The 26,258-nt window shown below is 39.4% G+C and overlaps 1 protein-coding gene across 2 annotated transcripts in view; it reads right to left on the bottom strand.

Moving 5' to 3' along the window:
* Positions 1-26,258, bottom strand: part of nbeal2 (neurobeachin-like 2) — a 54,359-nt gene that overhangs the window by 3,270 nt on the left and 24,831 nt on the right. For both annotated transcript variants that reach the window (XM_057339471.1, XM_057339472.1), the window contains 35 exons: positions 24,987-25,120; positions 23,746-23,905; positions 23,521-23,623; positions 22,600-22,750; positions 22,196-22,354; positions 21,738-21,897; positions 21,565-21,653; positions 20,669-21,367; positions 20,352-20,527; positions 17,846-18,002; positions 16,562-16,708; positions 14,832-15,149; positions 12,649-12,798; positions 12,185-12,342; positions 11,613-11,737; positions 11,143-11,260; positions 10,486-10,646; positions 10,235-10,368; positions 10,007-10,114; positions 9,220-9,315; positions 8,878-9,002; positions 7,360-7,500; positions 6,368-6,498; positions 6,152-6,261; positions 5,854-5,971; positions 5,622-5,719; positions 4,351-4,464; positions 4,180-4,266; positions 3,388-3,497; positions 2,860-3,032; positions 2,146-2,240; positions 1,923-2,039; positions 1,642-1,803; positions 1,253-1,401; positions 898-1,033 (listed from right to left, as the gene is read on the bottom strand). In XM_057339471.1, coding sequence (XP_057195454.1) covers positions 898-1,033; positions 1,253-1,401; positions 1,642-1,803; positions 1,923-2,039; positions 2,146-2,240; positions 2,860-3,032; positions 3,388-3,497; positions 4,180-4,266; positions 4,351-4,464; positions 5,622-5,719; positions 5,854-5,971; positions 6,152-6,261; positions 6,368-6,498; positions 7,360-7,500; positions 8,878-9,002; positions 9,220-9,315; positions 10,007-10,114; positions 10,235-10,368; positions 10,486-10,646; positions 11,143-11,260; positions 11,613-11,737; positions 12,185-12,342; positions 12,649-12,798; positions 14,832-15,149; positions 16,562-16,708; positions 17,846-18,002; positions 20,352-20,527; positions 20,669-21,367; positions 21,565-21,653; positions 21,738-21,897; positions 22,196-22,354; positions 22,600-22,750; positions 23,521-23,623; positions 23,746-23,905; positions 24,987-25,120 — 5,369 coding nt within the window. The remainder of the gene's footprint in view (positions 1-897; positions 1,034-1,252; positions 1,402-1,641; positions 1,804-1,922; positions 2,040-2,145; positions 2,241-2,859; positions 3,033-3,387; positions 3,498-4,179; positions 4,267-4,350; positions 4,465-5,621; positions 5,720-5,853; positions 5,972-6,151; positions 6,262-6,367; positions 6,499-7,359; positions 7,501-8,877; positions 9,003-9,219; positions 9,316-10,006; positions 10,115-10,234; positions 10,369-10,485; positions 10,647-11,142; positions 11,261-11,612; positions 11,738-12,184; positions 12,343-12,648; positions 12,799-14,831; positions 15,150-16,561; positions 16,709-17,845; positions 18,003-20,351; positions 20,528-20,668; positions 21,368-21,564; positions 21,654-21,737; positions 21,898-22,195; positions 22,355-22,599; positions 22,751-23,520; positions 23,624-23,745; positions 23,906-24,986; positions 25,121-26,258) is intronic.

The following is a 26,258-nucleotide window of genomic DNA, read 5'->3' as shown; positions in this document are numbered from 1 at the left end:
TTTAAAAAGTATATAATTATTTTGTTTTCATGTAAAATGACTAATCGTTTGCTAGACAACACCCTTATTCATCAGCTTGCGTTGTTTAGAACCTTTTGAAGCTGTGATGAAACTGAAATTTGGAGCTTAACCAACAGCCCCTGGTTGAAGTGCATTATATGGAAGAACCCTGGAAAGCTAAATTCCTCAAAAGCCTCAATTTGTTTTCGACAGAAGAAATAAACACATTGTATGACACATAAAATCATCATGAAATTTTAATTTTGAAGTGAACTACTTCTTTAACATATAAGAACAAAGTTAAAAACCCTGACCAAGTGTGTAAAGTGGAAGTCTATTAATATTTATTATGATAAGCTAATAACACTTTTTTTGAAAAGACTGACATAAAAAATAAAGAGTGCTTCAAACTGGTAGCTGTACATACAGTATGTCACATTGCCTGTAAAAAACTACATTTTATTTATTAAAGGGATATGTCATTTAGAACCTTTATGTCTGTCTTTCTTCCGCAGAACACAAAAGAAGATATTTTGAAGAAAGTGAACAGCACTGGCCCCCATTGACTTCTATTGTATGGACACAAAACCAATGCAAGTGAATGGGGACCAATTATCAACATTCTTCAAAATATCTTCTTTTTTGTTCTGTGGAAGAAAGAAAGTCATACAGGTTTGAAATGACATGAGGGTGAGTAAATGATGACAAAAATTTTGTTTTTGGGTGACCTGTCACTTTAACATCACGTGTGTGATTTGATGACTAAGATTTTATCCTGGGATTTTATATGTTTGTTAGCAGATTATGTTAATATAGTCAATCACTGTATGTGCTCAGTGAGAACTATTTTAGTATCATTTCAGTGCGTTATATTAAAACTTTCTCTAATTCACACACCTGCTCTGGTTTGCCTGCTCCCACCACGATGAGTTTGCCATCCTCCAGACCCACCAGAATGTGACTGTTCTCTTTCGTGACAGACACGCACCGCACAGGGACTTTCAGAGCCAAAGGCCCCACAGCCGGATTCAAGCTGCGCACAAAGACAGACACCTTGAGACTTTGGAATGAGACACATGGACACAGCAGTCGGAGACATACTGTGATGACACATCGGATTAATTAAAAATGATTTTTTGAAAAAGAATCCAAAAATGACCAATACAGGTCATACTAAACAGCTAGGCTCTTCTAAACCGAAACTATAAAACTATATAAGACTTACACTTATAGAAGTTATAAGTGTGTTTACCTGTATAATTCTCGAATGTGGAGGTTCCCCTGTTGTGTGCCCACAATGAGGTAGTGAGGCACCAGGTGCGTGGCTGTAATCTTTTCATCCAAGGTCGCAGATGCTAACAGAGTGCCATTCACTGAATACACATGCAGTGCATACTTGTCCTACAGAGAGTAAAACATATATGGCTATATGTCATGAAACTCAGGTTCATATTTCAATCCACTTTTTTTCATTACATGGGGCGGGGAAAATTGTCATGAAATACATAAATTTTTTACGCAAAATATTGAACCTGAAATTTCTTGAAAAACGAATGAATCTAAATATAAACTAAATTAAAGCGTCGCATTAAAAAAAGAGATACACTATAGAGCATTTAGTGTTCTTTCGTCAGTCAGCACCTTTCCAACTGAGCGCCCCTCCGTAACAGTATGTGCCACTATGTGCCCCTCCATGCCGACCTCCAGCCGAGCCACAGGAGCGGGAATGCAGCCCTCACACGGCAGTCTCAGGGTCCGCAGGTACTGTCCGCGCCGCACGCTGTGCATGATAACCGTGCCATCCTGGGTAACAGAAACGCAGATATGGAGTGTGAGAACAACCGGGTGGTGTCACATCGTGAGAAAGATCAGAACCCAAACAGGCCAGGAGTTTAACAAGTGTTTGGCTGATTTAGACTGACCTTTGACCCCGAGATTGCCATATCCAACTCAGTGCTGATAGCAACGCACGTGACTTCCTGGTCGTGACCGCAGAGCACCTGCACCGGCCGCGGAGACAGACCGCTGGAGAAACCACCCTACATTACAAAAACAAGAACATTCATGACTTTCAGTATAATGATGCAGACTTATTATTTTCTTCATAATAATTCAAGTTTGAAGTGTGATAAAGTGGCAGCGAACCTGCTGAAGGACCTGCCAAATCATGCAGGTGGTGTCCCGTGAGCCAGAGATGAGGTGGATACCACACAGATCCAAAGCCAGACATGTGACCACATCTACGTTCCACAGAAATGCACAATGGTTAGTCTTCGTGACAGTCATTTATTTGTTTATGTATTATAACTGCATGTACAGTATAAACATTTGAAAGCAAATCTGCTTCAGGGCTCAACATTAGGGATGGCCTGATGGACTAGGGTGTGAGAAAGTTTTGGGCAAGGTGATCACTTGCCTTATTGGTTCAGACCTATGTTGTCATATTATTTTATAAGTATTGATATGGTGCATGTTTTTTTGTCTTGCAAATATTTCGTTTATTTTATATTTGTATATTTTACTATTCAGTTCACATTCTATATAGTATGGAAGTGTGCGATTTAACAAATGAATTGATGTTCATTGTTTTCTGTTTGGTAGAGACAATTCAAACAAAAAATGATTTGTAACAAAAATGTAACATTTTTTAGCAGTGATGACAAGGAAAATATCATCAGAGCATTTATAAACCTCAACTACCTGTACTTGCTTGACACGCTTGTTCAGTTTTTTATTCAACAGCCGCTCATGTTATTTCGATTAACATCTCTCAAACCACAAGCTCATTTTTATTCCCCCAGCTGCTTCTCGACTTCTCAATCTATTTCAGTACATCTTTGTCAAACGGACGTCTCTCACCTATGTGACGGCAGATCCTGCCCACCAGCTTGGCCTTGCCTAACATAGTGACCCTCAGACTGCAGTCCCAGTGCCCCCCGCTGAACAACAGACGCCCGTCACTGGACACCACCAGCACCTGGGACCCGATCTCTACCCCTGGGGAGAACGGCCCGCTGAGGAACCGCTGGGTCCTGAACATAGATCAAACAAAAGGTTAGTACCAACAATTACGTCCAAACTTGTCATCACAAACAGTGGTAGAACATCAAAGGGATCGATATTTTGTTTTCCCCTTTAGAGTCAACACATTATCAGACAGCAAATTCGCTGTAACTATAAAGAACCTGATTTTTCTGAAGTACATTCATAGAACGTACAGCAGCCAAACCATCAGAATCTCAACCGAGTTTATGCTGCTATAAACCCTTTGATGTTTCGTCCGCGCACCCAAGTTGTCACCATAACACGACTTTCTGCCTAATCGAAACCTCATGCCGTCACACCTCACATCTTGTTTATGAGATATGTGTGTATGTGCACACTTACTTTGGGTTGTTCATAGTTGAGTCTTTAGTAAAGGTGAAATAATTGGCGATGGTTTTGTCATATGGCAGCCAGCTATGAGTCCCAATCATCCCATTAGCGTTTACTGTAACCTTCATCGCAAATAAGACACAGTTGTGCAGGTTTAGCATATTGGCTGGCATTTATTTATAAAATATAGTTTAATTCAATGCAATTGATGCGTAAATGTAAATGATGCATTGTGAGTGTAAAAAGAACTCACAAAGTTTGAAGGACCTGGGATAGTTCACCTTCAAAATGAAAATTCTGTCAATATTTACTTACATTTACCCTCTTGTCATTTCAAACCTGTATGACTTTCTTTCTTCCACAGAACACAAAAGAAAATATTTTGAAGAATGTTGTTAACAGCCCCCCCCATTAACTTGCACGGGTTACAACAGAAGAGAATGGGGGGCTGTGCTGTTCTGTTATCACCATTTTTCAAAATATCTTCTTTTGTGTTCTGCAGAAGAAAGAAAGAAATGACAAGAGGGCGTGTAAATGATTTTTGAATGAAAAATGAATTTTCATTTTGAAGGTGAACTACTCCTTTATGTATAGCCCTTCAATACCACAACTAACAGAAATTCAACCAAAAAATGGCATAAACACGTTTGACCTTTTATTGACGGATATTATATAATAGCAGGAACACTGCACACGGCAGGAGATCTGAAGTTTGACAGTAATTGTCTTGAAATCTGAACGCGGCGGATTTGTTACAAAAGCCGCAGGGGTCTACAAAATCAGCAAGGCCATTTCTAATCTTACCAGTATATCAGATCCTGGAATGATGAAGGAGCGGGTTTGATTTCTGGGAACCACAGCTTGTACTAGTGGCAGACCATCACTCACCACCTAAATCAGCAAACAAACACTTTTTACATCACTGTGACAAATCACAGCGCAACAGTTCGAATGAGATGATAAAAAACCCCTTACCTCCTTGAAGGATCGCAGTTTATTAAGCTGATCAAAAAGGTTGGGGGGTAACACGTCGAGGCGGGCCTGCCGTCTGAACGCGTTCTCAGCTGACATACGGGTAGGGTGAGGCTCCTGAATAAAGACCAACACTTTAAATGAGTTGTGCTGTATTACCCACAATACATTGCAAGAATACAGAAATACAAATAACAGTTTTACATCAAGCTGTCAAGGGATTGGCTAATGTCATCCAAACAGCCCCTGCTGGAAGATCACATATCTGGGTCTAAAGAACAGCTTTTACATTAAAGAAATGTAGCTAAAATGTTTTTTTGCAAGTAACATATAAATGTGAATACAATTATATTATAACAAGTGTGATCTATTCGGTCCAAAGCAATGCTGTCCAATATAATTCTTACTTACAGTATATTACCTTATTTTTGTTCATATTTTATTTTATTACACTTTTCCTTTATTCATTTATGTATTATTTTATGTATTACTTAAGTTTATCACTTTATTTATTATATTTTATTCCATAACTTACACTTATTACTTTATCATTTTATTTTATTACTTATATTTATTACTTTATTTATTTTTCTTATATTATTTTATTACTTACACTTTTCACTTGCTTATTTATAGTTTTATTTATTACTTATGTTTACTTCTTTATTGTTCATATTTTTTATTACTTACAATTTCCTGTGTTTTTTTATTACTTACGTTTGGTACTTTCTTTATCATTTTTTATTTTATTACTTATATTTATTTTTTAGATTGCATTTGATTACTTGCATTTTTTCCTGTTTTGTTTATCATTTTATTTATTACTTATGTGTATTACTTCATTTATCATTTTTTATTTTATTACTCATATTCATAACTTTATCATTTAATTTTTTTAATTTATTTAATTATCAATTTTTATTTTATTACTTTTATTTAGATTTGTCTTACCTACATCAACAACTTCACTTCATTGTCCATCCAATTAAAAAGCTCCCCAACATTGCAGCAGCAAGGGGTGGAAAGTAAAAAGCGCACAATGGAAATTGTCTTATGTTACTTAGGTGTAGTACCAAGATGTAAGGACTTCCAGATGCTTGAGTGTGTTTGAGCAACCTTTTAGAAAACACTTGAAAACACTAGTATGGACAAAATTTTCAAACAAAAACACTTTTCAATTCTATCTGGATTAGTTTAGATGTGGACCTCCTCCCTCGATCCAGAAAAGCGCTATGCTGCCTCACTACACATGAAATATCTGTCTAGGGTCCCACCTTGAGAAGTTGACAGGGCGTCTGGCCGAAGTTACTGATGATGCCTTCAAGGGCCTTCCGCTCCGTTTCATTAGCGATGGCGTCCAGATCCACAGCACCTGAGAGCCAAGACACACAACGTTTCTCTCCAGGCAGGAACATGTTTCAACCCAAAAGAACACGTTATGAAGCGTGTTTAAACACTCATGCAGGTTTATTCAGCGTCTTAATAAGGAGGTCAGTGGGTTCTTACCCTCATAAGTGCAGTAGTAGAAGACATTCAGAGCTTCCACTGCATCTGGTCCTCGCTGCTTATAACCGAATATCAGATCGATCCATTCATGCAGGTGAGCGGACACATGCTCACTCTCCTTTAAACACACACATACAGGGAGAGCGGGTTTGTGTCAGGCGTAAAACAATATGGATGCAGTAAACCAGTGTTTCCTGCACAGCGAAATATTTACAATTTACAGAAATGTTTTTCTTTGTATTTATTTACTTCAGAGCAAGGTTAGATTCAAACGGTATGCGTGTTGTGTTTTTCATACCAAAGCTTTGCGGTGTTTTCTAATGAAGTCTTCAGGTGAAGATGCCCAGGCTGGAAGCACCACATTGTTCACCTTTTCGTTACTCATCTGAAGGCAGCCCAGATCAAACCCTGAAGACACACACAGCAGCATGTGACTAACGTGATAATCCATTAAACATATTTCAATGGTTTTCATATAGTGTCTTTCTGAAAAGCTTCAGACAAACATACTGACCATTCAAGTTCTGCAGGAACTCTGGGAAGTAGAAGAACTCTGGGATGAGCTCCTTCACGTCAGCTGGACTCTCCATACGGGCCTGCCACGCCGCCGCTACTGAATGAAACTGCCTATCAGCACAATCGAATCTACACACAAACACAAATATGTCAGAGCCGACCCACAGACCTATATCTGATGACTTCAAAACCAACCAACAACACTGCAACCTAGTGGTCAATTGTTAAAGGGATCAATTCTTTCCTCATTTACTCAGCCTCGTGTCATTTCGAACCTGTTAGGTTAGAAACAAAACCACTGAGACATTTCACAAAATATCTTCTTTTGTGTTCCAATGTTTTGAAAGACATTAGGGGGAATAAATGATGACAAAATTCTTATTTTGAGGTGAACTCTGCCTTTAAAGGTCCAGTCAGTGAAATCTAGCGGCCAGGTTGCGAACTGCAACCAACGGCTCACTCCACCCCTCCCGTTCGAAAAACTACGACGGCTGACAGAACATGGCGAATTATATGGAAGGGGACCCGCGGTGTATGCAGACAGAAATAGCTCATTCTAAGGTAATAAAAACACTTCATTGTGTAAGCTCTTTATACACCTCTGAACACATAGTTATGTATATCATATTGCATTTCTGTCAATAGATCCTCCAAAAAATGACACTCTGGACCTTTAATGCACTTACACTACCTACGCACTATATGACATTTCCTTTGCAAAATTTACTGTAATATTTCGTTTTATCAAACTGGTTGGATTTCGGTGAAATATACATTTGTGCATGTACATACAGCACTTTTATAGTTTGAGAGTGTCAAAATGATTCTATAAATCAACTAAAACTACACAAAAATCAAAGATAAATAAGCTTTTTAAATTCATTTATGTCAATACATTCATTCACCATTTATATTATAGACAAAAGCAACACTTGAAGTCTAACATCACTGTTGTGTAATGCATTGGTGTGTGTGTGAGTCAGGTCTTACTTGCCGCTCTGCAGCTGTATATGTAATGAAGTAAAGGGTTCAGTGCGGATCATGTAGTGCATGACCCCTGCAGCATTCGAGTAGTGTGTGCCATAGTGAAACTTATCAATAGTGCCTGTAGGGTCCTCAAAACTCTCGTACCTGATCAACAAACAAACAAGACACTCAGCCATTCAGCTGAAAGACTACAAATACATTTCATTCACATTTGTTTTATTGAAATTCATCGAGTGTGATTTGTGATGTTTTCTTCCTCTGGCTATGCAGTTTCATAATATACAGTATATTATGCTTTGTAAACATTTGATACATCCACTGTACAGTAAGTGGCTTACTATAGATGTGTTGTTACTTATTTCATATATTGTCGCTGTCCTTCCAAAACCTCGTATCTCCATAATTAGTGATTTCTATTTTTTGTCATAAATCATTATTATTAGTCACCCTTTATGTTTGTCACTGAGTTTTGCAAAAATCTAACCATTCAAACGTATTAAAAAGTGCTTGTCAGGTTGGACAACACAGTCTGTAATCATTGAAAAAGTACAGTGATTTTCCGTTAGCTGAAAAACAGCGAAATTGAACATACGACGTTTCAGAAGGCCAGCATCGCTATAAAAAAATAGTGACTTTTTATTAACTGCCGAACAGGAATGGTTCACTCAAATGCGAAAAATCTCTCGTAACTGACTCAAATTGACAAAGTAATCAATTTATGAAGCAGCAAAAGGCACATATGTCCTGCGGGTTAATAAATGTCTTCTGAAGCGAAACAATACGTTTGTGAGACAAAACTACTTTGAGCTTATTTAGATATGTTGCATTATCCATGGAAAACTATGCAACTGTTCAGGCTTTGTCATTTTTGCTCCCTTATGTAAGGGATAATGAAGGGGCTTATTTCGCGATAACAGCCGGCTGCTTGTACATTGTCCCGCTTATTAAACGGCTACTTGCCACATGAGAAAAAAAACTGGACATGAAATGTGAATTTGAAATATTTTATTAGCTCATTTTTACCGAATGTTGACCTTCCGTGAGGAAACGCCGTTTACTTTCGGTTTTAAGGTAAGAAATGACGATCAAATGTCACGAACAGGCAATTGGGTTTAATCGTTTGTAAATATAATGTCATTTATGTTATTAAAAGACATACTTATATTTAATTTGACAAAAAAAACCCTGTCAAAATGATTTGCTGCATCTGGGTTACCGTGTGTTATTAGATTTGAGAGGTTGTTATCTGTGAATAATGAACCTGCAAATGTCGCGACTGGCCAATCAGAATCAAGCATTCCAACGAGCCGTGTAATAAAAAAAGATAACATGATCGCATTATAACATGAAATGTTTTGTTTGTGTTCAACTGAAGAACAAAGTCATAAACATCTGGATAGGCAGGTTGAGAGAATTTTCATATTTAGGCGAACTGTTCCTTTAACAAGATAGTAACAGTTTTGTAATTAAGGCTTTAGCAAAATCTACAAAAATGCAGTAAGGACTCCGACATGATCTTACTTCTCTCTGACAGTCTGTGCATGGCGAGGGTTGACAACACCTATGGGTTTGGACAGATCTCTGAACACTGCTGGGTCCTCCAGATCCAATTCAGGAGACGTGTAATCACACAACAGCCATGGGAACTAAAACACACACACACACACACACACACACACACACACACACACACACACACACACACACACACACACACACACACACACACACACACACACACANACACACACGCACACACACACACACACACACACACACACACACACACACACACACACACACACGAAGTGAGACCGGTGCAATAACCAACACAAACAATACATCAGCTGTGTGCAAACTCACCACTGGATACTGGGACAAATCATTGTATGTGCGACCAGCAATGGTGTTGAGCTGCATCAGGTACTCAAAATTGGAGATCTCTCTGCAAATCCATCTCTGAAACAAAAACACCAATACACACACACATATGTGACCCTGGACAACAAAACCAGTCTAATGGGTCAATTTTTTGAAATTGAGATTTTTACATAATCTGAAAGCTGAATAAATAAGATTTCCATTGATGTATGAGTTGTTAGAATAGGACACTATCTGACTGAGATACAACCGTTTAAAACTATGGAATCTGAGAGCGCAAAAAATAAAATATTGAGAAAATTACCTTTGAAGTTGTTAATCAGGGGCACTGTGGCAGACCATCCACTCACAAAAATAAAGTTTTTATACATTTAAGGTAGGAAATTTACAAAAGATCTTCATGGAACATGATCTTTACTTAATATCCCAATGATTTTTGGCATAAAAGAAAAATCGATAATTTTGACCCACACAATTTATTTTTGTCTTTTACTAAAAATGTTCCGTTGCTACTTAAGACTGGTTTTGTGATCCAGGGTCACATATGAATGTGCTATATTTGCACATTTCGTAGCATTCTGCTACTTAAAGAAACACGTGAGAGCGGAAATGGGATTCGAACCAGAATCTTCCATATCACCAAAAGCTCAATGTGTCATAACATGCGTTAACCAACAGGCCACAGCTCCAACAACATGCAATATTTCTTAGATCTCTTTAATTCATAACAAGAATGTAAAATGTTCCATCTATGTGCTTTATCTCATACCTGAGTAAGGTTGGAGGCTTTCAGGAGCTCCTGAGGAGAGCGAGACCCGAAGTAGAACAGGTTAGGTGGTCTGAGACCCAGAATCCTGGTGTAGACCGTGTTCCGTAGCTTTGAAGAAGAAGAACCAACACAAACTCACACATGAACAATCAAAGTAAAGAAATGCTCTAGGTTCAATTTGTTCTGTGATGACATCTATCAATCCCACAGTGCACCAGTCTCGCTCACCCCCTTCCGGAAGTTGATGAAGTAGTGTGCCTGGTCGATGAAGAACAGCTCGAGAGCGGATCTCCGCAGGTTGTAGCGCCTCAGGTGGACCTCTCTTAACTGTGACAATGGCCTCTTGAAATCAAACCCTATACCTGCAAGAAGCAAACATTTGTCATGACCTCATCCTAAACATCATTTCTGAACTTTTACCATTTAATAAAAATAATGACAGTCTTGTCATAAGGGGTGACGGCGGCTGGAACACCCACCTTCCTCTGTCTCCTCTTTCTCGCTGCTGCCATCATAGAAGTACAGGTGATGTGTTGTGACCTCCAGACGACCTGGTACCACGGCAACAATAGTGATGAGCTCACAATCCTCTGAGAGCACTAGCTTCTCTTTCTGACTTTCCTCCTCACCCTCCTCTGTCCTGTGGAATGAATATTCTGTAATCAATACCACAGCACCCGGCTTAGAATACACTTAAAGGGATAGTTCACCCAAAAATGAACATTTTGTCATAATTTACTCCAAACGGTTTGAAATTTGTTGTTCCGCTGAACACAAACAGAGATAATTAGAAGAACGTTTGTATGCAAACAGTTCTGGGGAACTATTGACTTCCATAGTAATATAGTACTAATATAGTAGTCAATGGTACCCAAAAACGGTGTAGTTTCCCATATTCTTCAAAATATCTTCTTTTGCGTTCAACAGAACAAAGCATTTTATAAAACTTGAGGCTGAGCAAATGGTGTAAGAATTTTCATTTTTGGGTGAACTATTCCTTTGGTGTTCGGTTGAACAAACCTCATCTGAAGGGCACGTTTGATGTGACAAAACAACACAAAATATGCAAATCCATTTTCACACCAAAACTATTCGCAGTGAATTTTTGTCATGCTGTGAGATAATGAGACACTCACTGGTCGAGCGAGGGTAAGTCCTCATCTTCTAGTTTGTCATCCTCCATATCACTAACTTTGGCTTCTTTGGCAACAGCTAGTGGCAGGGGTTCCGTGGAGCTGCGAGGACTGTCGGCTCCTGCCAATAACAGACAAAAATACAAACATTTAGCATTTAAACATGGACACTGAGAGAACGACTATCAGAGTAATTATTTCATTCTAAGATCTATTATCTGAAAGCATTTAATTATGTTTTACCATTTATATCTTGATTTCCACTTCACTTGAGTGAAATGTTTCTCATTATCTTAAAAAGGTTTCGATCTGAAGGTGCATGTCTAAATGTTTAAAATTAGTTTCATTGACAAAAATGCAATTGTGCAAATATTTCATTACAATCTCATAACATCGTAAAAGAGGAACAGTGCAACGCTACTGCAGCAATGTCCATAAATTGTATGATTCATGTCATTAACAGTGCAACTAACCCATGTTATCTCTCAATGCACTGGCATCCTTATGGGATTCAAAGCCGTAGTTGGGCACCAGCTTCAGACGCATTTTCGAGTAGGTCTCCGCGCTCGACAGCTTCCACCTCACCTCTGTCTGAACCCTGAAACATAAACACTTCATTTCAGTTCACACTTACTGTAATGTAATATCGGAATATACAGCACTGACTCAAGTGAACTTCACTGAGCACTCTTGAACTTTAGCTCAGTTTACAGTTTCTGAGAGCATTACCGAACATGCTCCATTTTTCCATAATGGCTTATATTATCAGTTGAACAACAAAAAAGAATAACGAAACATTGACCAAATTCTAAACAACTTCTTAAAGTTTGCAGATCCTGATTTGAGAATTGTTCAATAAACACTATGACACTATGATTCATGATTAGTGATTTGAAAATATTAAACTTCTTGTCTTTCTGATTCATTTTGAAATGGATAATAATCAGAAAACTTCGCCAGGTTTAAAGTAGATTTTCATTCTAATAAATATCTCAAGGGCATTGTGTGTGATATGAACGGTAGAGCAGTAATGGAGACATCAGACCTGAGAGCCCAGGCTCCTCTCTCACTGCTGAGCAGTCTGTACAGAGATTTCCAGTGCCTCCACACCACCACCTGCTGGCCATTGATCATCTTCTGCACGATGTGATATCTGCTGTTCTCTGAGCGCACACGCTTCAGGTACGGCTCAATGATGAGCTCCTGCGAAAAGAAGGATCACAAAGAACAATCAGAAGGAAAAGACAAGAATTACGAAGTTGAAAAGAATAGACTGTGCTGTTGTTGTGGCCAGCTTAAGGTCTTTACAGAATTAGCTGTTAATACTTTAAATGTTTTAACAATACTTATGCATTAGTAACATGAATATTCTGGTGTTTCTAAATGCCTTTAATGTTACTAAATTCAGACGTTTTTCCAGGCTTGAGTTGGGAAATATTCCAAATCTGATCATACTGGAAAACAGCATCAGTCGGGGTCCCTAATGAATAGGATGAACTGATACAGTACCTGAAACTTGTTTTTGCAGTCGGAGCGATCTTTGTCTCTCCTCTGGGCGGTGCTCATGAGGTCATCAAAACAGGAGTTCCAGAAGTTGGACATCAGGTCATGACTCTTCCCAAAAGTGTCCAGCTCATACTGCTGCATAGTGGGCTCCACCTACAGGCATAAATTATTCAACAAAATACATCAATATTTCATAAAACAGTAGAATTACAGTAGAGTGTGCAACAAACCATTTTAAACAGTCAACTTGTAACTAACTCTAATAACTAAAATTATATTTTAGTTTAGCAGCAATTTTATTAGATTTTTGATAAGTGCAATTATTTTATTTACATTTAGGCATTTAGCAGACAATTTTATCCATTCATTTCACTGTGATTATTATATATTTATTTACAACCATTTTAGTTGATGCCTTTTCTGATACTGCTGAATGATTCCTTATAGAAAGAGCAGCCTAATACTTTATAAAATTAAATCACATCTTAATGAATATAGTTTGAATAACAATTAGCTGTGCTGTGCAGTAGGGAGAATTGTTTTCTGGGGAAACAATTTGTAATTTTTTTCTTCCTCTTTACCTTAGATTGTAATGTTTTGTCTATGAATTTATTCATTTATATCTATACATTTTTAAAACATTGTCAAAGTTAGATAAAAAAAGTGTAATTCCTCTCACTTTCTCATGCAATAACTACAATTTCTGTCCTTTGGTGTGACATAATGTCCTCTGGTGTGACACACATGAAAGAACCACAAATTTGTTTTTGTCTCATAATATCTTAAAAAATACAGTCATGGGTATTGCAGGAGGGGAGTTATAGTCATCACTCATCTTAAAATAGTATAATGTTCATCAGTTTTGAAAGGATGACAGCAAATTTTGTCTCATATTTATTGAAAACAAACAAGCCATGGGGAAAAAAATATGTAATTTCACAATTTCATACTAAATAAATAACACTTCATGAAAATAAGAGTCTATTGATGAATATAGATCTCTCTCGTGCTATTTGTATATGTTAAGAGATTTTTTTCTTAATTCTTGCCATGTCACACCATAGGACATTTTAGTAAAAATGCTCAAAAAAACAGGCGAATGAGTTGACTAATTTATATTTTCTGAAACTTCAGACTTCACCTTAAATAAATATGTGTATTTTTTCTTCAGAAATGGTGTTTTACAAAAAATCTTTTTTTACTGCGCGTATTCATCAACTACCCAAATGCTGATTAAATGAACATTTGGAATGGTCTCTTAATTTTTACCGCATCTGTAAAAGAAACCCCCTTATTTATGGTGTAAACACTGTGTAGTCCAGCCTGCTTTCATCTATATTTAAACATGCAATATCAGTGTGTTACAAAACATCATTTTTTTCTCTTTTCTATCTCTTCCTTAGATACACATTTGGGCATGGCATGAAAACCATGGTTTGCTTCCAGATTCAGGGCATGGTAGTTGAACATGTGATTTGTATATACAAACAGTCCAAACAGAGCAGATTTATAACCAGACGCTGTCACACTCCTCAGCTCATAAATCCTGTCCAGATCTTTACAGCGTGATGTCTGTTTAATTTAAAAACAGGGTTTGTTTTGGATTTGTGAGATGGGGGGATAAGTCTGGATCTTTCCCTCATGTTTTGGCACAAGATGAGCAGCTTTCCTCTCTAGAGGGTCTAAATAAAGAGATCATATCTACAATGGAGGAGGATTAACTGTCAAAGTCCTCAAGCTAAAACAAACAGACGTCCAGTGAGTTAATCACACATGATGTTTAAGAGAGACGCTTTACAGATCTAAAGTCAGACCACTCCTGAAGACAGACGGATTTAGAAATACTAATGAAATTTAAGGTATATTAAATATACCAATTAAATGTATAAGGAACAGTGCATTATAGCATTGTATGAGTACATGCGTTCCTTGGTTCTTATCTACCAACCATCGGTTTATATGAAAGAAAACATGTGCGTATAATCCTTTACAACAAAACCCTATGTAAAACGATGAACTTAATGTTGTGTTTGTCAGAGAATCAGGGGGACGAGACTATAAATCTTTATTATCCAAAAAATGTCAGACAAAACCCGTTCGTGGTAACTGACACCGAGCTGCCCAGCTTATCATAAACGCCTCGCTGAAGTAAACATCTAACTGTGTGTCTGTTAAAAGGTACTGACGTCGTTCTGGTAGAAGTGTTGCCACTCGGTGGTGATGCAGTAGTTGTGAAGATCTTGGGCGAAGGACGGGCTGCCGTTGGTGGGGGGCAGGTTGGGGAGCATGTTTTGAAGGGTGTTGCGATCCGCATGCTGATCCAAAAGCGCTCGGACGATGGGCACCAGCGGACTCAGAAGAGCCTCGTTACCAAGGTCGGAATCTGAGTTTACAGGGCGTAGCGGAGCACCGAGACGACCCAGCAGAAAACACACCTCCTCCCAGGACAGACACAGCACAGTCTGTAGCAGGCTGTGGAGCTTTAAACACGCCATCTCACACACCTGTGATGGACAGACAGCAGACGGGAGAAATATTAAATATTTGCATTGGCAAGGAGTCTTTAATTTTGATAAACGTTATATGTGTGAAAGTATTTTGGCAATGTTCAGAATGATATATGATCTTACTACTACCCATGTAACTATACTACTACTGTTGGACATACCGGCCTACGCAAAACACAGTAACTAAGCCAAAAGGATGGATGCAAAACCCGTTTTGTATGCCATAAGCTCACTTCCGCTGTGTCAGGTTCATTTATGGCTTAAGGATGCATTTATGTTGCTTAGTTTATGATTCAATCCAGTGAGTCAATTCAATATAATATTCATGTCGCCGCAAGCCTTAAGGTCAGGGTCAAAATTTAACACTCCCCAAGTGTCAAATGCAAATACAGCTGAACAATTCCACTGTCATAGAGAACTCTTGCTTTAATTAAAAATAATGCAAAACGCTGTTTCATTCCCACCCATAAGAAAGAAAATCATAAAAAGAAATGATCTCTGATTTAAATGATGTGATTTAAGGGAAACCTTTGCTAAATATTTTAGAGACACAGAAAGACTTTGAAATCTCACAATGTCTCCATTAGAATTTCAGAAGAGATGTTACAAAACTGAGCTCAGATTTGCCAAGTCTGAAATCAAGTCAACATTGCTGAAGATTTCAACATGAACTCAAACATTTCTCATCCAATTTAGCCAAATAACCCAAGTTATTTTATTTATACAATCAACAATTTTAGAAGAAAGACTAAGTTAAGACTGATTCTTACTGATTCGTACGTAATCAAACACAACTGAGAACACTATTAAATCTCCTGAGCTATGAAAGAGCAATCTCTGAGCAATACAATTCTCCTCTGTGCAGAAAGAAATATGTATATGTAATAAATGTCTCAAAATGTTTGGTATGGCTTGTGCAAATATAAAAGTACTAGCAAAATAAAAAATACTGGTAATTTACTTAATAATTTGTATAAAATGTCACAATTGCAGCACTTTGCACTGAGGAGTGCACGAGTGTTCCCACACTGACTCCCAGTCTGTCACTCTGACAGGACATGATAACAACACCCACATCTGACCACATATGGACGTTTGCCCTCCTCTGGAAGAAATGAATGCTATTTATACTATTTATAAAAATATTTTAAAGCTATCAGCTATTTAAAAAACAAACACAAAACCCAATAGCACTTTTATTAATAAACATGACCATGGACAATGTGCGTGTGTGTTTTCCACCCTCCACCTGTAAAAAGAAATATTACTTCCAACTGCAACACATTTATCATAATAATTATTTAGTTTACCCCACATAATCAACAAATAAAAAAGACATATATAAAAATAATTGATAAACTCTGAATCCCTGATGTGTTGTTGCAAGGCCTCTATGTTTGTTTGTGTACCTGTGCGTTTTGCTGCTGTTGAATGTATCCGGTTATAATACGCAGGCCGATCAAGGACATCTCTTTCAGCTCTGCGGCCCCTGGTGATCCAGGGGTCGTGTGCCACGCCTGCAGCCTGTCCAACAGATTCACCACCCCCTCAAAGATCTGCCACAAACACAGATGCCCTCATTCACAAAACAACCAATATTTTCCTAAAGCCTGACTTTACTTACACAAGTCTTTTATCTGTATTCCACATATACATAGTACTGTCTGAAACACTTGTTGCATAATGTGCTCTGTTCAACTGTAGCTCCGGAGGTTGACGTCATGCAATCTGAACTCCGCCATTTTGGAAGGCTATCAGTAGAGTGCTAGAGCGGCTGTAGCATTGGTATTGACAGTGGTCAAACAATAATTTAAAACTAGGCTGTTTAGACTTTACAAATTGTACTATTTTGACGTGATGGACAGCTGCTGTGCGCCAGGATGCCAGAACAGGCGGCGGAAAGCAAAGGGCAAATCATTTGATCATATTCCTAAGGATCGATAGACGATTAAATGGTTAACTGCAATAAAACGTGCTAACCAACACATGTCACCGCTATCTCTTCCTTCTGTCGTTATGCTGCCAAATCCTAAACAAGACACATGAGAGCAGTACTCGCCTAGTCCAGTTGTGCAATCGCAATGGGCTCCAAACACAACCCCATTGTGTCTGACTAACCACCCATGGCTTCAGTGGAAGGTCATTTAGATTTTTGGGAATGTTTAACCTGCAAGATCAGTGACATAGCTTTGCTGGCTACCTACAAACAAGGCCAGCTAGGGTCGATTACGTTAGCTAACAACACAGTTGACTTACCCTTCCATTGACGACAAAGCAGGTTAAAGCCGACAGACTCCAAAGTTGAATATCCATTACAAAATTCACGTCAATTTTTACCACTCTAGGCTTTTAAAGAGTCTCCGGAGTAGAACGATGAAAAGTTGATGAGGTAGTTGTAGATATTAGGATACTGCAGGTCAGGAAAGCTATCCGTTTCTTATTGATACACGTTAAAAGAACCCCGGGGGCATTATAGGGATCTGTTGTTCAATCTATTAAGTTTTGCTAAGCACAGGTCTATGTCTTTTGAAAGTGAACTCTGTTGCCTTGAGAAAATCATGCCGTCGCCATTCATTTCATATTCGCTCCCGGCTGTCACTGCCTGCCAATATGGTGGTGTAAACAGAATAGGTCTCGTGACTGCCAGAGCTCTACACAATGTATACTCTGCAATACTAAATAGTAACTCCCACCTTTTCACTCCATAGAGTTTGATTAGCAGTGCCCTCTGCGAACAGGAAGTCCTGGAGCAGTCTGAGGAGGCGGAGCGAAGAAGGCACATGTGGCAAGGACACACCCTGAGAGTCCCTCAGATCAGACAAAGACGACTCCAGCATCATCTCCAACAGACTACAACACACAAACACAGTCACAAAACAGAGAATACCATTGGGCTTCAACAAGTGTATCAGACAGGCACACCCTTACAGCTCAACTCAAAACTCTATGATGAAGCAATATTGAGGCCACACCAAAGAAAAGCACCAGCATGGAAAAGCACCACAAATAACCTCTGTCCTCCAGAGTTCTCCACCCTGCCAGTGACTGAAGCACAAGAATCCAGAAAATTCTTTCATGAAACTCTGTAGTCTAAATGCATCAGTTGTTTTCCTAATGAGGGGTCATTTGCAGCTTAAATAAGCTTTATGGGGCATTCTTTTGCCTTTATGTATGGCCAACAGGTAAAAAACACAAAAAACGGAGGTGTTGTGGGTGTTTTTAAAGCTGTACTATATGGTTGCTGGGGTGTTGTGGGTGTTTTTAGAGTGTTACTATGTGGTTGCTGGGGTGTTGTGGGTGTTTTTAGAGTGTTACTATGTGGTTGCTGGGGTGTTGTGGGTGTTTTTAGAATGTTACAATATGGTTTCTGGGGTGTTGTTGATGTTTTTAGAGTGTTGCTACATGGTTGCTGGGGTGTTGTGGGTGTTTTTTTAGAATGTTGCTATTTGCTTGCTGGGGTGTTGTGTGTGTTTTAGAGCATTACTATATGGTTGCTGAGGTGTTGTGTTTTTTTTAGAGCATTGCTGTATGGTTGCTGGGGTGTTGTGGGTGTCTTTAGAGTGTTGCAATATGGTTGCTGGGGTGTTGTGGGTGTTTTTTTTTTAGAATGTTGCTATTTGCTTGCTGGGGTGTTGTGGGTGTTTTAGAGCATTACTATATGGTTGCTGGGGTGTTGTGTTTTTTTTTAGAGCATTGCTATTTGCTTGCTGAGGTGTTGTGGGTGTTTTTAGAGTGTTGCTATGTGGTAGCTGGGGTGCTGTTTGAGTTTTTAGAGTGTTGCTATGTGGTTGCTGGGGTGTTGTGGGTGTTTTTAGAATGTTACAATATGTTTGCTGGGGTGTTGTGGGTGTTTTTTAGAATGTTGCTACATGGTTACTGGGGTGTTGTGGGTGTTTTTTTTTAGAGCATTGCTATGTGGTTGCTGAGGTGTTGTGGGTGTTTTAAGAAGGTTGCGATATGGTTACTAGGGTGTTGTGGGTGTTTTTTTAGAACGTTGCCATTTGGTTGCTGGGGTATTGTGGGTGTTTTAGAGCATTACTATATGGTTGCTGGGGTGTTGTGGGTGTTTTAGAGCATTACTATATGGTTGCTGGGGTGTTGTGGGTGTTTTTTTTTAGAATGTTGCTATGTGGTTGCTGGGGTGTTTTGGTTTTTTTTAGAATGTTGCAATATAGTTTCTGGGGTGTTGTGGGTGTCTTTAGAGTGTTGCAACATGGTTTCTGGGGTGTTGTGGGTGTTTTTTAGAATGTTGCTATTGGCTTGCTGGGGTGTTGTGTTTTTTTTAGAGCGTTCCTATATGGTTGCTGAGGTGTTGTGGGTGTTTTTAGAGTGATGCTATGTGGTTGCTGGGGTGTTGTGGGTGTTTTTTTAGAATGTTGCTATTTGCTTGCTGGGGTGTTGTGTTTTTTAGAATGTTACTATATGGTTGCTGAGGTGTTGTGGGTGTTTTTAGAGTGTTGCTATGTGGTTGATGGGGTGTTGTGGGTGTTTTTAGAATGTTACAATATGGTTGCTGGGGTGTTGTGGGTTTTTGTAGTGTTGCTATGTGGTTGCTGGGGTGTTGTGGGTGTTTTTAGAATGTTGCAATATGGTTTCTGGGGTGTTGTGGGTGTTTTTAGAATGTTGCAATATGGTTACTGGGGTGTTGTGGGCGTTTTTTTAGAACGGTGCTATTTGGTTGCTGGGGTGTTGTGTGTGTTTTAGAACTTTGCTATATGGTTACTGAGGTGTTGTGGGTGTTTTTTGAGTGTTGCTATGTGGTTTCTGGGGTGTTGTGGGTTTTTTTAGTGTTACTATGTCATTGCTGAGGTGTTGTGTTTTTTAGAATGTTACAATATGTCGTTGCTAGGGTGTTGTAAGGGGTTTTAAAATATTGCTATATGGTGGCTGGGGGGTTGTGAGTGTTTTTTTAGAACGTTGCTATATGGTTGCTGGGGTGTTTTTAAAGCGTTGCTATATGGTTGCTGGGGTGTTGTGGGTGTTTTTAGAGTGTTGCTATATGGTTGCTGGGTGTTGTGGGTGTTTTTAGAGCGTTGCTATGTTGTTGCTGAGGTGTTGTGAGTGGTTTTTAGAACGTTGCTATATGATTGCTGTCCACCTATGTGTATTTATATTCATTTTTATTAAACAGCGGAATGTCATAATTTCAGAAGCTGTAAGATCTAAAGCACTACAGTCTTAAGTGCCTGAGCTTCTGACCTGCGTTTGATGTCATCAGGTGGACGCACTAGTTGGCATGATGATCCAAGCTTGGTGAGGACAGAGAAGACCTGACCCCTTTCTCTCCAAATCACATCCTCAGACCCTTCAGTGCCACTCCACAGCACAGAGAACACAATGTTTGTCAGCAGATTACACAACTCCTCCTCTGGAGTCTACCAGAAAGATATTGAGACCATTTTAGGTTATCAAGTATCACCCATAAACTATAAGAATAAATACTAGATATCTAGCACTAACACTGTTAATGTTTGTCTCGTGATTATGCTTTCATGTTCGGGATGTTGAGTGTGTACCTGTGGGTTGGATGTGTTGGAGATGGTGTCTGTGGGAGGTTCAGTGCAGTAGCTTGTGTCGTCCAGAACATTTGACAGGCTGGAGCTCTTCCTTGGCCTCAATCCAGGAAAGGTCTTATTGTGCTCCAGAGATGAAGGTGTCTCTGGCTGGCTACCCACAGGAGTCTGGGGTCCTTTTAGGATGCTGATTTCCAGCTCAAAGTGTGAGCTGAAGGGTGACAGTGGCTGATATACAGTCTCCTCCTCCTCCAGCAGGCAGGACGAAGGTGAAAAGTCAACAGTATTAGACAGTGAAGATGAATGACTGCCTTGCTCCACAGAGTCAATCGACTTGAAGTGGAGGTCACCGTTCTTCAGCTGCCCAGTCGAAGGGGGTGACTGCGAAATGTCTGAGTAACTCTCAGACGTGTCCCGAGCCGTTTCGTCACCTTCCTCCTCCTCATCATCATCACGGTGGGCGGAAAGGGAGATGTAAACATTCTGACACACGTCCTCACTCGCACTGTTCTCTCGATGGAGGGGGGGTCTGGAATGAACATGGTCCAGCGAGATAGGGGGGCTGCACATAGAATTCGACTGGCTACGAACACGCGACTCGTATGATTCTTTGACGTAGAGTTTGGTGAGGACATCCTGCCATCCTGGCTGACGTGCAAGCTGCTTCACATACTCTTCATTAGAGTAGATTAAGTGGAAGAGCTACATGGAAGAAAGAGTTGTTAATTTACTAATATACCACACATATTCATGTAGCTCATGCTAATAAAATAACGCTAATTTTTGAAGTCTTCAGAGTTAAGAACATTCAGAGTTCAGAGTTAAAGACAGTGACACTTTAAATGTGGTTTGTGAGGCATCCCATTTAAATCTTATCAAGCAGCAGGTTGGACACTTACCTTACGACAGATATCTAGTCGAACACTAAGGTCAGCGCGCTGAGACAAGTACGCCACAGCCAACAGATCTCTGAAGTTGGGGGTGGGATCTGGACCAAAAACAAAACCAGACAGAACAATCAACATCTTAAATGTCACCTATAAATCCCGCCTCCTTAAATTCATTGGTTTACCTGTGGCGAGCACCTGCTCATACAGACAGCGCACAGTTGTCATGGTGATGGGGACGTCTCCAAATGAACAGACCAGGCCAAGGTAACCGGAATCCTTGAGTTTCATGCGTTGTTTATTGCGGTCGGGTACACGCTCGCTTTTGAGGACTTTATACATGACCTGAAGGAGAGATGGAGTGATATCACACTGAAAACAAGTGGTCAAACTGTTTGCTTTTTAGTTGTCAATAACAACACATGACTTGGAGTTCTGCTTGGATGTCAGTATCAATTGGATTTGCAAAAATGTCCAAACACGCCTCCTTCCACCCTCATTTTTTATGGTTTAGGCAAACAGGAGGTCACCACCCAAACCCATGACAATTGGTTGCGACAAAAGCTGTCATGTCAAACCCAACTAAGTTACGGTCAAGAACATGTTGCATGGAGATTTTAAATGTATTAGATATAAATCTCACCCTGAACACTCTCTCACGTGCTTCGTCGCCATAGTTGGATTTGAGCACTAGACAGTAGAGCTGCTCCACCCCTCGATCCAGAAAAACAGTCACTACCTGCTCGCGTGGAGGAGGAGAGCCCTTCAATACAGTGTGTAACACATCCAGAACACTTATCGCCTAAAGAGAGAGAGAGAACATCCTGTTAACATCTCCTGTTATATCAAAGTACCTGAGGGAACAGAGGAGGATGTGTTTGTTCTTTAAAGACACCAAGAAATGTCTTGATAGGTCCTTTTTTAAAAATAGACTTTAATTTGCACATCACATTACACAAACAAAAAGTCCCATGCTACTTATAGAGCCAATGCTGCTGTATCAGGCTAATTGGAGAGTATTTTAACATTACAAAAAAAATGTGTCACCTGTTGCTCATCCTGCGCTACAGCTGCATACGCTAAAACACTGTGAAGCTCCTCAGCACTTGGAGATTTCAGAAGGTCCTTCAGCAGAGAGAAAAGAGAGATCTGAACGGTCCTCTTCTCGTCAGACAGAGGACTGCCATCCTTCTCCGTACTGTGAAAACAACACACCACTCCTAGAAACACTTTCTTCCCATTATATATACATTTTATATACATTACTATGTTTAAAACCTTTGATCTGAAGGCATACGTCTGAAGGTTATATTTGTTCCAACATAATAATAATTTACCTATAACAAAATATTATTAACGTATTTAAAAAAACCCAGAAAAAAACGTTTTTAAATGAATTACGGGCCATTGAATTTCACTTTTATACACCATCCAGAGCCTTGCGCTCAGTGAATGAACGGTGCCTGGTAATACTCTCACAAAAGGGTACTAAATCACTTTCCTGCTCACTCTCCTTCACTTCTAGAAACTAGTATCTTGGTATAAGCACTTATTGTATTATTGCCTCCTATTGACAAATCGCTTTATTGTTTCCTTATCTTCTCTGTAAGTCGCTTTGGATAAAAGCGTCTGCTATATACAGTACCTAAATGTAAATGTAATTGCATTGGGTGTCAGTATCTACATAATGAAAAAAGCAGCCAAAAAGAGCCCATAAAATACCCTTCAAAACAGTTTAAAAAGCATATTAACCACTATGAGACCTCAAGAAGCTGCATCATAAAATGACAAATTTAAGGCAAAGGGTGATTACTTTGAAATGGCGAAAATATAAAATGGTTTGATTTATTTTGGGTTTTTGATCAAATGTGAATGAGTAATTCCTAAACTTTTCAATAGTAGTATAGATAAAATGTAACATTTACTCAGCTCTTTCATCAAAACAACACATTTTAGATCCGAACGCACCTGTAGTGTGTTCGAATGGAGTCCAGGATATACTGAACCCCGTACTTCCTGCGAGTCTTCAGCTTGCCCTCATTGATGACAGTGGTTAGGTACTGCACATGACCTACAAACCAACAAAAATACAGAAGACATCAGAACATCCGCATAAAAGTTGCACTTCATGCAAAGATGTTAAATGAATAAAAAACAATGGCTATTGATTTCTCATTGCTGTTGGTGATTTACCCAGACAGACAGCAAAGTGGCTGTGGCTCCAGATTCTGAAGTCAAACAGCAGATACTGGTAGAGCTGTGACAGCAGGGCGTTGTTGCCCTCATTGGACACCTGCTTGAGCAGGAACTGAGTGGCCATCAATACGCTCATGTCCATCATTCTGCTGGGGACCTGTGAGGAGAAATAAATGAAAAAATATCCCAAATAATCCAACGAACGATACTTTGCATTTAAATTAATCATTTTAAATAAAGACTTCAACATTGACAGCCCGGAGAACGGCATGGTCATATGACTGTTTTTTTACACTTCTCGCACTGCGAGGAAAGACTTCAAAGGGCTTCACAGGCCTGTTGAGCCAATATATCTCGAGAACATCAGATATCACTAAATTCTGAGGTTTCACGCAGAGCTGATCTTACGCTGCATCAGAAATATCTCTGTGAACTTCAGCTGCTGTTTAATGACACTCTGTATCCAAGCCGCCCATGGATATAATTCTCACTTATCCAAAAGTCTCCAAATCCAGCGTTATATCCACCGTTTATATAACATTCATCACCCAAATGCAGTGAACAAACAAACACCTGAACTTCGCGAACATATGCTCTCTCTCTCCTGCACACAAGTGAAAGTGACGTCTGCGCATGCTCCTTCTCCTGCTCTCCTTGCTGCCGCGTGGGCGTGCTGCGTACTTTTCCGGGAGAATTGTCCAAAAAGGGACTAAGAAAAATTGTTACGAAACAGTTTTATATGTTCGAAAAAAAACTTTCCGAAACCTGTACGATCGCTGGGGGTGTGTATCGAGCGCAGAAATACTACGTAATATGCCCAACTCGTTTTTTGACCATGTTAAGCATGAGAAGACAGCACGTTTAACATTGTAAAGAAGTCAGAATGCATCGTTGCAGAACCCCTTTAAATGTTGCTGACACGTTGTACTCATATTTTGAGGTTCCAACGCCAGCGTGTGAACCGGATGTGTAAACTCTGATTTGAATGTGTTTACGTCAGGCACTCTAAAAAAAATCTTTCAAGATGCCCAGAAGCAGATAAAACCTTGAAGCATTGCAAGATGTGAAACGTGTGGTTGTGTGTGTATTGTGCAATGATGTTGTGGGATTGTTAACACAAGTGTTTCCTAACAGGATGCTCCACCTTGAAGTCACATACACCATACGTCAGACCTCCAGACGCCCTTTCTATTGACAACTGCGTGTGCGCTTGCATGAGTATGTGCGTAGGTGTTTACCTTGCTGAGCATTGCTCCGATGATGGGCGGCCCGTGGCACTGGAGCAGACTCTCCTGATTGGCTGGGTGGTTGCGCAGCATGTTCTTAATCATCAGCAAAAATGCTGCCACGCTGTTCTTCTCTAACCTTCCCTCTGTCACACACAAGTTGCACATAAGCATAAGTGTAACACTGGGAAACAACACAACGGCTGCATTGAGAAATCAACAGTAATGCAAAATAAACACAGAAGAAAAGACTAGAACAAACACATATACACTTACTCAGTCGGGCGCGCAAGCATATGTAGTACACACACACATATGCATATTCATACAGCACGCTCAGAAAATATCAATGGTGACTCATATTGTAATTATAGAGAAATGTACACCATCAATGTACTAAGAAGTCTAGATGAGATGCTGTTAATGTTTCATGCTGTAATACTGGGGCAAAGTGACACAAAGAAAAACTACTTATGTTTAACACTGTGTGCGTCTTCAGGCTGCGGTCAAAGATAACAGATATTAACAAGATGTGGCATCGCTATTGCAATGAATGGGGGCAAACGCTCCGTGTGTTCTAATAAAGGAGGTCCAGAGTCAATGGTCAATCGATAAAGATGATTCTCTTGGGGCGGGGCTCTGTACAGAGTGTTGTGAGATAATTGCCAGTCTTTGCACATGCTCAGTCTCTAGAGTGGGCATAATTAAAGCTTAAGAATCAGAATTTATGGTACAATTGACGGCAGGTTTAATATTTGGACGGAAATTTCGCGTCTTCCTCCATTCAAGCAAATGGGTGACTAAAAAGCTGCCTGGAGGCATTGCAAACATGGCCGCTGTCCTTAAAGGGACTTTGTGGCAGTGAATCTATCGTGCAGGTTATATTTCACTCCAATATATATATATATATATATATATGTGACCCTGGATCACAAAACCAGTCTTAAGTAGCACGGGAAAATTTTTAGTAAAAGACAAAAATACATTGTGTGGGTCAAAATTATTGATTTTTCTTTTATGCCAAAAATCATTAGGATATTAAGTAAAGATCATGTTCCATGAAGATATTTTGTAAATTTCCTACCTTAAATATATAAAAACTTCATTTTTGTGAGTGGATGGTCTGCCACAGTGCCCCTGATTAACAACTTCAAAGGCAATTTTCTCAATATTTTGATTTTTTTGCGCTCTCAGATTCCAGAGTTTTAAACGGTTGTATCTCAGCCAGATATTGTCCTATTTTAACAACTCATATATCTATAGAAAGTTTATTTATTCAGCTTT

Source organism: Triplophysa rosa, linkage group LG8 (genome assembly GCF_024868665.1).
Source record: "Triplophysa rosa linkage group LG8, Trosa_1v2, whole genome shotgun sequence".
In the NCBI taxonomy this organism is placed as follows: Eukaryota; Metazoa; Chordata; class Actinopteri; order Cypriniformes; family Nemacheilidae; genus Triplophysa; species Triplophysa rosa.
Note: the sequence above shows the minus strand (reverse complement) of the source record. Positions and strands in the feature narration are given on the sequence as shown.